At 35.0% G+C, this 12,812-nt stretch overlaps 1 protein-coding gene across 3 annotated transcripts in view; it reads left to right on the forward strand.

The window, feature by feature from the left end:
* LOC149776267 (elongation factor 1-beta-like) overlaps positions 1–12,731 on the forward strand; it is a 69,887-nt gene extending 57,156 nt beyond the window's left edge. For 2 of the 3 annotated variants that reach the window (XM_089942696.1, XM_089942698.1), the window contains exon 6: positions 1,704–1,828. In XM_089942696.1, coding sequence (XP_089798822.1) covers positions 1,704–1,790 — 87 coding nt within the window. In that variant the 3' untranslated portion in view covers positions 1,791–1,828. Of the gene's footprint in view, positions 1–1,703; positions 1,829–12,606 lie in introns of those variants that run through there. The other variant, XM_089942697.1, reaches the window with a different exon arrangement.
* The last annotated feature ends 81 nt before the right edge of the window (positions 12,732–12,812 follow it).

A 12,812-nucleotide genomic window follows, 5' to 3' on the forward strand; every position in this document is an offset into this window, starting at 1 on the left:
GGAGGGAGAGGGGTACATGTAAATTGTTCAAACGGACATTGAACCTATTACAAGCTTCAACAGTCATTACAGAAGAATAAAAAGGAATATTTAGATTCGTCAGAAAGGGGATGCAAGAAGGGCAATAATTACATTTATTGAAATTGATGTGTTGATTTGAGTGTATCTCATGGAGGGACAGATGATTGCACTAACCCTGTTAAATTTAAAAAAGAAAAGGCCATTGGTTACATCAATTTAAGAGATAGCAAGAAGCCTTTGACCTCCATAGGGTTTGGAGCAGCAGTTTGCGAAATTGTACTTGGGGTGATATAAGATTTGAGTGTACTTAACAAACTTTTTATTTGAAAATGTTTACCATCCTGGCATCAGTAAACAAAATCACACTACTGAACTTTTTAAATGCATGATATTTTGTTACTTCTAATTGAAAACTGGCGTGCCATGCAGGAAATAATTGACTGCCTTACTGAGTTCTTTTTAGTGTTGGCAGGTCTGCTACTGCTTACTTTTTGTGTCGATTAATCTCCAGTTGAAGTTAAATATTCCTTCCTCCAATTACATACTCACTTATAAGCATACATTTTTTATGGAAAATTCAATTCATGCAGAATAGAGGTCATCTTATAAGTGCAACATACAAATAAATTTGATAAATCTAGGGATAATGTTGGAAACTAGGTGTTTGCAGTACACACAAACTGTAAATTCTACTGTTTTAACATTTTCATGCCAGTATTCCCATTCAGCAGTGTGTATGTGGTATGCAGTGTTTATCCATTTCATGGTGGTATTCATTATACAATACCAGTTCTGCCACTTACCCTGATCTCGGGACTTTGCGATTTTTAAATAAAAATCTCAATTTACCTAAAAACGCAAATAGAAAATCATGATGAATCCAGTAGTTAAATAAGTAATAAATCAATAGATTTAAAAAATGAAGCTTTGGCAAAGCTTCTGTTGGTGAAAAATCCAAAAGCCAATACTTGTGTTCTGTGGAAAATTAATTATACATAATAACCAAAAGAACAGTTTCCGGACTTGTTCAGCTTGTTAAGCTAGATATGTATATGTCCATTCAGCAGAGGCTTCTCAGCGCAGAACAATATTCATGCACAGGCAAGAAACAGGCAGATAAAGGTCAAGAAAAAGTCACGTTAATGTTTATGCAACTAGAGGTGACATCTTTTAAGGAATTTGATTTGAGTGGGACTCTTACAGAGTGTTGCTGGAAGAACTATAGATCAATATTGAAGTGTTGGATAAATATTAAACTATGGCCGTTTCCTCCTCTCCCTCTTTGTTCAACTGCCCTCTAATTGCAAGAGAAGTGGGAGCCCTCCCCACCCCCTCATTAGATAAGGTCCTGGCAGCATCTTTGAAGTACTGGAGTTGCAGCGGAAGGAAATAGAATTTAAGCTAAAGAGCCATGGGTAACACCTGGTTACAGTTAGTGACCTTTTCTATAAATATAATTTATCTTTCATATTTCATAACATTTATTTCTGTATTATTGTATTTGTTTCTTGTATTGAAATTAGTAGCTGAAGTAGAACAATTGAAGCTGTGAGTGGTCAGTGAAAACTGGTCATTTGAAAGTCATTGAAACATCATTGAATTTCAGTTCTCCCAATTTGCATTTACCCTGTATTTGGTTATGGTGTAATCAGCAAATTAAAAATTGTATCTCTTATTTTCAGATTGGAACAGACTTTCTTGATGAGGAGATTACCAAGTTTGAGGATTTTGTACAATCAGTTGACATAGCAGCTTTTAACAAAATCTAACACTGTTCATCTTGTCTATAATAAAAGTGTACATACCATTTCTTCTTTCCATTTTGTGTTTAGCAAAGTAAGGCAGGAGAGTCTTTATTGTACTTTGTAGACAGCTAAAATTACATAAAAGGAGATACACTAAGACTCCTCTATTGACAATACTCAACAATTTGTCCTTTTATGGTCGGATATTCTTATATGCCAGCCATATATGTATCTGTGGAAGGGTCTTTAGTATTGTCTATGTCCATTACATCATGTCCTACAAGTTTTATTCCCACTCGGAACTTTTTAAAGGACTTGATGGATTCAACCCATTGGTACAAGGTTTTACATTTAGAAGAACTTGCTCTAGTTCGATTTTCACCATTTTCTGGCAAGATTTAAAGTAGGGTCTGACCCTTGTTTGACTTGAGAGTGAAGCAATACAGTAATCAATTTGAGGAGAGAATTTGTGGACTTGGCTATCATTGTGCAAAAGTGACAGACTTGTAGACTAGTTGGAATGAGTGTCGAATATCGGTAATTTTTGAGTTTTGTGTTTGTATTCTAGTTTCTAAGCCATGGATTTTACCCATTTGTGCCAAGCATTTTGACCTGCAAATCTAAATGAGTACTCAGATAAAGACATTTTTCATATGGTGTACTGAATTTATGGCATGTAATATATTAGCTCCGATGTCATAGCCTCAGCAAAGTAGGGGTACTAATGATAGCAGTAGTAATATATAGGATACACATTTATGCTTAAATTATGCTTTTGGCCTATTATATTGGCAAAAATTAAACTTTTACATCTTTTGGATTTGGCATGTATGCTTTCATATGGAATATGAAGGTAAATTTTTTTTATTTGTCTATTTTCAAGCAAATATTGATAAAATTGTTGCCCCAGTTTGATTTGCAACTTGCATAACAATTTTGTTTGGCCAAGAAACGTGATGGACTTGATGAATGAAAGGTTTAGTTAATTTTATAGTTGTTTTTTTTTCTGCGCAAAATCTGTAACAAACATAATGACGGTCAGTGCAGCATTTTTCTTTTTCCATATCCCTACTTAAGAGTGGGATTTAACTGTTCAGTCTTCAATATAGATTATTTTCACATCAAACATGGTGTTGTCAGGAAAAATGCAGAATTTCACAAGAATTGGTTATGCAACATTGTACCTTGGACTGATGTACTGATAATGCTGACAAAAATGTCTTTAAACTAAACTATTTACTTTTGAAAAACATGTCCTCAGACAGAACCTTTGAGTAACATTACACCATTTCAAGTTGTAAGCAACTGCTTAGATTCTTAGTCATTGGTAGATCCAGCAAAGCCCATGCAATACATTTGGTAGTGTTGCCAACTTTTGATGCTATGTACATTAAAGGAGACTAGAAATCAAAATTTTCCTTTTGCGTATGTAATTCTCTACAGGTTTTAATTCGACTGCAATGTTTATAAATTAAATATCGTAAGCGGGTAGTGATTATATTGCGTGGAAGATACCACGATTCCGTAAATTGCCGAGTTTTTCCGAGTTTTGATGAGACAACAGATCACCTGGTACCGTGGCACTATACTAGCCAGTCCTCAAATACAAACATAAACATTGGCGAGCGAGGTAGACAAGAGACCACATTTGGGTTGCACATTCAAAAGTTAAATCTACAGTCTGATATAATAGTTTATGTACTGTACTGGTAAGTGCTAAAAGAAATTTGTAAGGCACAGGCCCCGGGCAGGTGACTTAAATAAACTAAATTCCTGAATGAAATTCCACAAGCCCAGACAGTTCATACCTGTCAACTCTCAATCCAGGAGAAAAACCTCCCGATTTTGGGGGTATTTCCTCATCTACCTCCCGATCTCATAATATCTCTCAATTTTGCGCAGCGAAGTCCCGATTATTACATTATGTCTGTCAATTTTCATTTGTCAGAAGATAAAAACCCAACCCCAAACCATTTTTAAATATAACGTATGCAATCCACAGTCTAAACTGCCACACTGCAGACATCGTAGCGATATGACTGAAAAATTGTTAAAGCTACATTAAAATTTCAAATCACACGCACACACGTCTAAACCCGGCGCTGGACGAAATAATTAATATCATACAACAGTTTTTTTCTTCTTTTTTTTCTTCTTCAGTAAATAGAACGTGAAGATTAAACATTATTCAAGTAAATTTCAGATTTTTTTAAAACAGCTACAACAGTACTATAGTACAAAAAAAATTAAAAGAATAAAATTGTCACCAATTAGCTTAAATGAATGATCACTTTGAAATTTTCTCTGCAAACAAAATCACATCTCCATTTCCGCCAAAGAAACTCGGCCAGTTAACACCTGACATTCCTCTACCGTATATGAAAAGTTTAATTACCATGATTAAATTACAACTTTAGCTCTTTTGCAATTTGGCCAGAACTGACCAGAAGTTGCAAAAGGGGCTTGTCATGGGGGAATAATAAGGCGTATCACGGGGAGAAAAGGCACGTCAAATGGGCGGTCGCACATTGGGGCAAGGGGGGGGGGGTCAATAGCCCCCCCCCCGTTCTATTGTCAGACAGCTAATTTGAAACTTTGACCTCTTTTTTTAATCGCTGCTTTTTAAACTGCCCAAGGAATAGTTTTATATCAGTTCCAATTATTACAGATTATCGTTTATGCATACTACATGTATACAATGCATTTGTTTTTTAATTTTTTAATTTTTAAAAGATTACTGAAAATTGTGTTTTCTCGAAACACGACAGGTTTAGAATCTTATTTTTAGAAAAGTTTCCATTTGATTAAAATCAAATCTAAATTTCACCTAGGACAGTGGTGATTTGATTTAGATTGTGCCGTGTTAAGGCAAGTATGTCAACATCTTGAAAATACATTTACTCATTTCACCAGCGCAATCAAAGTTTCCTCAGGCAAACAATTTTTGTTTCCACAAGCCTGACGGGCACCTCACTTTGAATACAGGATGGGCCGGAACTAAAACCAGAAGGGACCCAGGGTGTCGGGCTATCAGATTTGTTTTTAGCACTGCTGTTTTTAGATAAAAGATGTGTGGATTGATTGTTGCATTTTGTGGTCACTTACTGGGCCTTCTGCCTGTTTTCGTAACTCACACATTTAACACTTTTCCCAGGATTTAAAATGTCCAAAGGTATGTCTGGAACAGCGCCAACTTTTAGTCTAGGCCTAGCATTTGCGTATCTTTGAGCTGCTGTTTTTTCATGATCCCTCTTGTAACATTCCTTTGAGAAATGTAACAAGCACATAGTGCTGTATGGTGTTGCTTTGAAATCGACTTGTTTGTAATAATGTACCCATTCTTTCATTATGCCTTTATCTTTCGGAAAAGAATTTTTTTTATGTCAACAGGCTTTTCTTAATGTTCTATTACAACCGTAAGCAACGCAAAATGGTATTGTCTTTTACTCTGGCAACTCCCACTTGGGCTGCCGGAGTCGCTACTATGACGTCACATCCCAAAAGTAACCGAATAGGCGCGGAAATTCAGCCCCTAGAAGATAGGCCAATATTTAAATATTGGCATTACGGTCGCAGATGGTACTTCAGAATAAGGTTTTCTGCTATAGTACTTTTATTACTATTCTATATTTCCATTGGTTTCTGGTCTCCTTTAAATAATATCAGAGAATATCACACTGGTGCTTAGTATGTCTTACTTGTTATTGTCAGGTGCGTATTAAAAAAAAGACCTGTGTCACAAACTGAATTATGTGATAAGAGGTAGGAAAAATGTACAGCAAACAAAACAATTTGCAAAGTTAGTGAGATATGGCACACAACCAATTCTTTTCTTCAGCTTTCATAATCCAGATAGTTTTTAAATGAATTGAGCTATTTCAGATTGTAGCAAATCCTATAAATAATATGAAAGAGCAAAGGACAATGTAGTTGTTTGAGAGGGATAAACTCGGTTCTTGTTTAGTTTTAGACCATTATTTTGTATAGCAGAACATCAGTATTAAAAAAAAATTTCATCTTCAGTATCATGGCAGTGTTCATATAATCTCTCATTGCCAAGTTTTAGAATGTGAACATTACCAGTCACAATTGTTAGTACATGCAAGATTATGCAAAACTTTGTCATAATATATGTTACTATGTGCCAGTGTGGGTATGTGAGAAATCTTGCCAGTAGCTTCTCGTGGGTCAGTGGTTCTTTCTAGGGTTTTCCTGTGTTCTTCCTCCACCATTAATACTGGCTGCTATGTATAGCCTATCGTGTGCTGAAAAATGGCATTGAACACTATAATAACAATAACATCAAGTGGTCTAATCGGTTGTAAATGAACATGGTGCTACATGGACATCCAATATGGACACCACAATTCCATCTTGAATTTCTTATTAGCCCTTCAAATTGGACCGTCATATCAGCGTGGAGTTTTCACTGAAAGGCTTCTTATGGTGCCTAGTTGGTCTGCAATGAAAATGGTGCTGTGGCGATCAAGGAAGCCATATTGAAACTCGTATTGCCATTTTCCGTAATGGAGAGCCATCTTGGTATGAGAAATGTTGCTGCTGTTTACAAGAACAATTGCATTGATATGCATGAATTTCATTACAAAATACTTTTTCAAGAACTTTATGACAGACCTATGTACCAAGTTTGATCAAAACCCTATCAAAAATGCAGACTCTAGAATGGGAAAAAAAAAAACCATCAGCAAATTGGATGCAAGTGCACCTAGTAAATATGCAAAGGTCTTGCTCATAAATCAAACAGTCCAGCATCATGACCGTATTAGCCTATTTACCAAGTTTGATTAAAAAATGGGTCAGAAATAATTTCTCCTATTGTATGAAGCTCAGCCAATCATTTGCAAGATCACGTCATTAATGTGCACAAATCTTGCGCATAATAAAATGCCTCTTGATGATGTAAGCCTGTTTGCCAAGATGACTGAACAAATATGGTAAGAAAAAGAGTCCCTAAAATGTTGACAAGATGAGCTAACTGGATGCAAAATCACCTCTATGCATGGAATTTGCTCATACTTGGATCAGACGTATTGTCTCCAGTTGATAATGAGTTCAGTCGATCACACGCAGGATAACTTCTTTAATGTGCACAGACCAAAGTTATTATCAAACTTCCAAGATCTTGATCACATATACCCCATATTTCAAAGATTGAAAAAAAATCAGACACGAAGAAAATGGCATCCACAATGGTAACAAGTTTGGTCAGTGAAATGCAACATCACCTCATTAATATCCATGATTTTGCGTATTATTGATGATAGGCTCTTGAAGATGTAAGCCTGTATTGCAAGTTTGATCACAATCAGATAACAATTGTGCTTTCCAGAGTGGAAATAAGTTCAGTTAATCATATGCAAGATCACTTTAATAATACATGTGGACCTTATTCGTTATCAAACCCATACAAGAAGTTGAAAGAAGTTCCATCAAAGTCATACAAGAACTTGATAGTGGTTCCATCTAACTCAACAGTTTGTTTTTTTTGTGGTACTTTTGAGAGAGTGACATAAGATGAAGTTGTCTGCATTTAAACATGCACAATGGAGAGAATGTTGGCATACCTCTATGCTACATTATTGTAATGTGGATGATATTTCTTTGGAAATTGTACATGATCTAAGCACTGCTAACTAAAATAACTGCTCCCTTGTGCTAAAAATACAGTCTGAATTAGTCTAAAGTACACTATCCATAGCTATTAAAATAGGGAAAATGAATTTTGCCAGACTAGACAATACTGACTTCTGAAAGTGCAGTGAATCAATTACCAAATATATAAAATGTAAAAATAAAGTTATCAGCTCATTTTTATACAATTTACCTCTTAGGTTCAGGAAGTGATACTCTATAACCCATATTACACCCATCAATCATGCACCAGAATAAAGGGAATTAAAGGTTATTTGAATTATCCCTAAGATATACAAGGTCCTTTTTAAATAGCCAGTATAACCAGTGAGAAAAGCAGGGGAAAATCTTTTTCTTTAAAATTCTAACCCTATGCAAAATACAAAACTGTAGAGCATGTTTTAAAACAAATATAAAAATGTATGCAATTATGTTTTAAATTTTCGTATCATTATGTATGATGTTCTAAATAAAATGGTACATTAATATTGATGTTAAGCATGAAAATAAGCTAATTATGCTCATTTTGCTCATTGCCCAAGATTTGGTTGATATATTCGTATACAAAAACTGAATCAGAACTTTGGTCAGTGGAATACAACATTCTCAACATACCAGATGCATCATCACCTCATTTGTTTGGGAAGCTTGCATTCATATAAAGTGTCCAAGATCTTGATATAAGCATATATACTCTAATGTAACCTGTTTTATCAGTTTTAAAATCCGGTTCAGATGTGGAAGATTTAAGCCAATGCAGCTGAATAAAGCTGTGTCAGTCTGTTGTTTAATCTTCCAACATCAATGCAGGGAATTCTGGGAACATGGCTTGTCATAGTCTTGTTCTTCATTCCACCCTATACATTTCTTTACTTTTGTCAAGGAATTCCAAAATCAAAATAAAACAGCAGTAATACAAGACTACTATTGCATTGCTTTCCTTTTTCTATATGCTTTGTCCTCAATTCTTGCTAAATATGTCTCTCCTACTAGCAAATGGAGACTCATAATTGAAAAGAACTTAAGTTCTCTCAGATTCTTGAGTCATAATTAACATATGGAATATCTTCCTTGGCCTTGCATAATCAAGCAAGTACATGTGCATCACAACACACAACAAATTCACATTCATTGCTATCTGTAACCATTTTTTAAAATTTTTTGGGAGATGGGGCAAACATATCCTTTTTTGTGTGGAATATTTTTTCTCCCAGTTCTTGCAATAATTTTGTCTTTTTGCACTCCTTTTCTTGATTCCTAGTTATTGCATTTGGAGAAAACAATTCATTCAGTACATCAAAAGCTCACAAGGTGTAGGAAAGTGGAGCTCAAGAAGGCCCCCATAGGACCTCTCCTTCCCACCATCTGTTGTATCGGATCTTTCTTGTTAAAGTTTTCATATGTGTTTCAGATGTGGAGGGTTTAAGCCAATGCAGCTGAATGAAATGATATCAGTCTGTTGTTTAGTCCTCCAACAGTAATATAGGGAATTCTGGGAACATGTCTAGATATAGCATTGTTTTTCGTTCCACCCTATACATTTTTTAATCTTTGTCAAGGAATTCGTTCCACCCTGTACATTTTTTAATCTTTGTCAAGGAATCCATTCCACCCTGTACATTTTTTAAATCTTTGTCCAGGAATTCCAGACTTAAATTTAATAGGACTAATACATTACTTATTAATATTGCATACCTGCCAACCCTTGAGACTTGACTGCAAGTCCTACAGAAATAAATTTAAAATATGGACTTGTGGAATGAAACCATACCTTAATGGAAATATGATTGCTGCAGTAAAATACAGGTATTGCATTGTCTATGTTTGATTTGGATCCAGGTTTCCTTGGAGTAGGTCGGGGAACAAGACTAAATTGTACACAGCTTTTGATGCAAAATGTCGTCATGATTCAAGCTGCTGCTTACAGAATTTTCTAAAAATGGCATCCAACAAGCAATACACTACTCTCTCGATCATTCATGCCCTGATAACTCGCAAACCCGCTTATAATACAGGGTCAGACTTGGATCCCATTTTTTAAACCAGAAAATATCCCCAGAGAACGTATCCCTATTTCTTGAACTTGAAAAAATCATGATCAAAATGTGTAAATGACCGTTGAGGTATCATTTTATGGTTGAGAACATTAGATATGACCTGGAAATTTTAATCGACATTTTGAAACTATGAACTATTACTAACAAGTCACATTGATTACATTTTTTCCAAATGACATTCTTAGTACACAGTAATTACGGATATTCAAGGAAATTTTGTTCAGTGAAAATGTCACTTACACCTAGTGTAGGCAGTCCATTAATATTTAAATGCCAATTAAATGATTTTTATGATGTGAAATTTGTGTTTTGATTCTTTTATTTCCATTTAAGTGTAATTATCATAAATTCGACGTGTATTTAAATGTAAAATGTGCCAATCTACTGTAACAGCTATGTACGCAAGCGTTTCTCTTAGAACTTAATTAAATGCCGACATTGTTTTGATAACTGACTTGTGTAAGTATTGTAAAATTGTTGCACTTAGTTAAAAGCTGGCCTCCTTTGTATTATCACGTTAATTATGTCTTTTCAATCAAATAAAGGAGGCAGGGGGAAAAAGTTAAAAGGCACGCAAATATGACATGCTTAAAATCTAGCAGCCCTGGTCGTATGTCGGGTATACTCACTTCACTTGATCAATCGAACACTGTTATAAATGTTCTTGTGTATGTAACGTAAACTACCTTAAATTAACCGATTCATCATAACTGATAGCAAGGCAAACAAGTGAAACGAATACTTTGTAAAAAAAAAAATAATAAGAGCTTTGTTTCACAGATAAAGATCATTCTGGGCAAGCGATTTTCAGAAAATTCCTGAATTGGCACTTAGAGATATCCTCAAAGATGATAAGTTTTGGCTATTACTTATCATGAAATCATGACTTCAGTATTGTTCTAATGAACATTAAAAAATTTTAGTTTCGACAAAGGCGATAGTCTGGGGAAATAAATGTTGCTAATTGTTGAAAAATGTGAATCTTTGGTGGTGTATCAACAGATTGGTTACTTCCCGGCTACTTTGACTCCTGACATGGTAGTATACTATAAAATACCACTCTGGGAACCAGACAAACAAAAATAAAAGCAGAAACGTAATACACGTTTTTGCATACACATGATGGTTGTTCAAAACCAGTTGAAATGATCTTTTGCGTGTTGGACATTTTGAAAATAAATGTTATCTATACAGAATAACAAAAAACTTCATTAGAGAAAGCGTGTTATTAACAATTATTGACACGGTTGTAAAACAAGTATTCATTTATTAAATAGCCCAGATCCCTGCCTTACCCCGCCCCTTGGTATTCTTGACGTATAAGCAGATTTTTTCACATTTTGGAGGTCCCTCAGTAACTCGAGCCATCGCTTATAGTGTTGTCTATGTTTGTGGACCCGTTGTGCACGAGTTGTTGAGGGAGAGGTGTACATGAAAATTGTTCAAAGGACATTGAACCTATTAAAAGTTTCAACAGTCACTACAGAAGAATAAAAAGGAATATTTAGATTTGGCAGAAAGGGGGTGCGAGAAGGGCAACAATTACATTTATTGAAATTGATATGCTGATTTGAGTGTATCTCATGGAGGGAGAGATGATTGCACTAACCATGTGAAATTTTAAAAAAAGAAAAGGCCAAGGGTTACATCAACCTGAGAGATAGGAGGAAGCCATTGAGCTCCATAGGGTTTGGAGCAGCAGTTTGTATAATTGTACTTGGGGTGATATAAGATCTGAGTGTATTTAACAAACTTTTTATTTGAAAATGTTTACCATCCTGGAATCAGTAAATGAAATCACACTACTGAACTTTTTAAATGCATGATATTTTGTTACATCTAATTGAAAACTGGCCTGCCGTGCAGGAAATAATTGACTGCCTTACTGAGTTCTTTTTAGTGTTGGCAGGTCTGCTACTGCTTACTCTTTGTGTCGCTTAATCTCCAGTTGAAGTTAAATATTCCTTCCTCCAATTATGGTATATACTGACTTATAAGTATACATATTTTATGGAAAATTCAATTCATGCAGAATAGGGGTCATCTTATAAGCGTAACATACGAATAAATTTGATAAATCTAGGGATAATACTGGAAACTAGATGTTTGCAGTACACACAAACCGTAAATTTTACCGTTTTAACATTTTCATGCCACTATTCCCGTTCATCAGTGTGTATGTGGTATGCAGTATTTATCCATTTCATGGTGGTATTCATTATACATTACCAGTCCTGCCACTTACCCTGATTTCCACGGGACTCGATGATTTTTAAAAATCCCGATTTACCTATTTTTAAAAGCGCAAATAGAAAATCATGATGAATCCAGTAGTTAAATAAGTAATCAATAAATAGATTTAAAAAATGAAGCTTTGGCAAAGCTTCTGTTGGTGAAAAATCCAAAAGCCAATACTTGTGTTCTGTGGAAAATTAATTATACATAATAACCAAAAGAACAGTTTCCGGACTTGTTCAGCTTGTTAAGCTAGATACGTATATGTCCCTTCAGCAGAGGCTTCTCAGCGCAGAACAATATTCATACACAGGCAAAGAACAGGCAGATAAAGCTCAGGAAAAAGTCAGATTAATGTTTATGGAACTAGAGGTGACATCTTTTAAGGAATTTGATTTGAGTGGGATTCTTACAGTGTGTTGCTGCAAGAACTATAGATCAATATTGAAGTGTTGGATAAATATTGAACTAAGGCCGTTTCCTCCTCTCCCTCTTTGTTCAACTGCCCTCTTATTTTCATGAGAAGTTGGAGCTCTCCCCACCCCCTCATTAGATAAGGTCCTGGCAGCATCTTTGAAGTACTAGAGTTGCAGCGGAAGGAAATAGAATTTAAGCTAAAGAGCCATGGGTAACACCTGGTTATAGTTAGTGACCTTTTGTATAAATATAATTTCCCTTTCATATTTCATAACATTTATTTCTGTATTATTGTATTTGTTTCTTGTATTGAAATTAGTAACTGAAGTAGAACGATTGAAGCTGTGAGTGGTCAGTGAAAACTGGTTATTTGAAAGTCATTGAAAAATCATTGAATTTCAGTTCTCCCAATTTGTATTTACCCTGTATTTGGTTATGGTGTAATCAGCAAATTAAAATATGATATCTCTTATTTTCAGATTGGAACAGACTTTCTTGATGAGGAGATTACCAAGTTTGAGGATTTTGTACAATCAGTTGACATAGCAGCTTTTAACAAAATCTAACACTGTTCATCTTGTGTATAATAAACGTGTACATACCATTTCTTCTTTCCATTTTGTGTTTAGCAAAGTAAGGCAGGAGAGTCTTTATTGTACTTTGTAGACAGCTAAAATTACATAAA

Source organism: Sinohyriopsis cumingii, chromosome 18 (assembly GCF_028554795.1).
Source record: "Sinohyriopsis cumingii isolate HCF-2022 chromosome 18, ASM2855479v2, whole genome shotgun sequence".
Taxonomy (NCBI): domain Eukaryota; kingdom Metazoa; phylum Mollusca; class Bivalvia; order Unionida; family Unionidae; genus Sinohyriopsis; species Sinohyriopsis cumingii.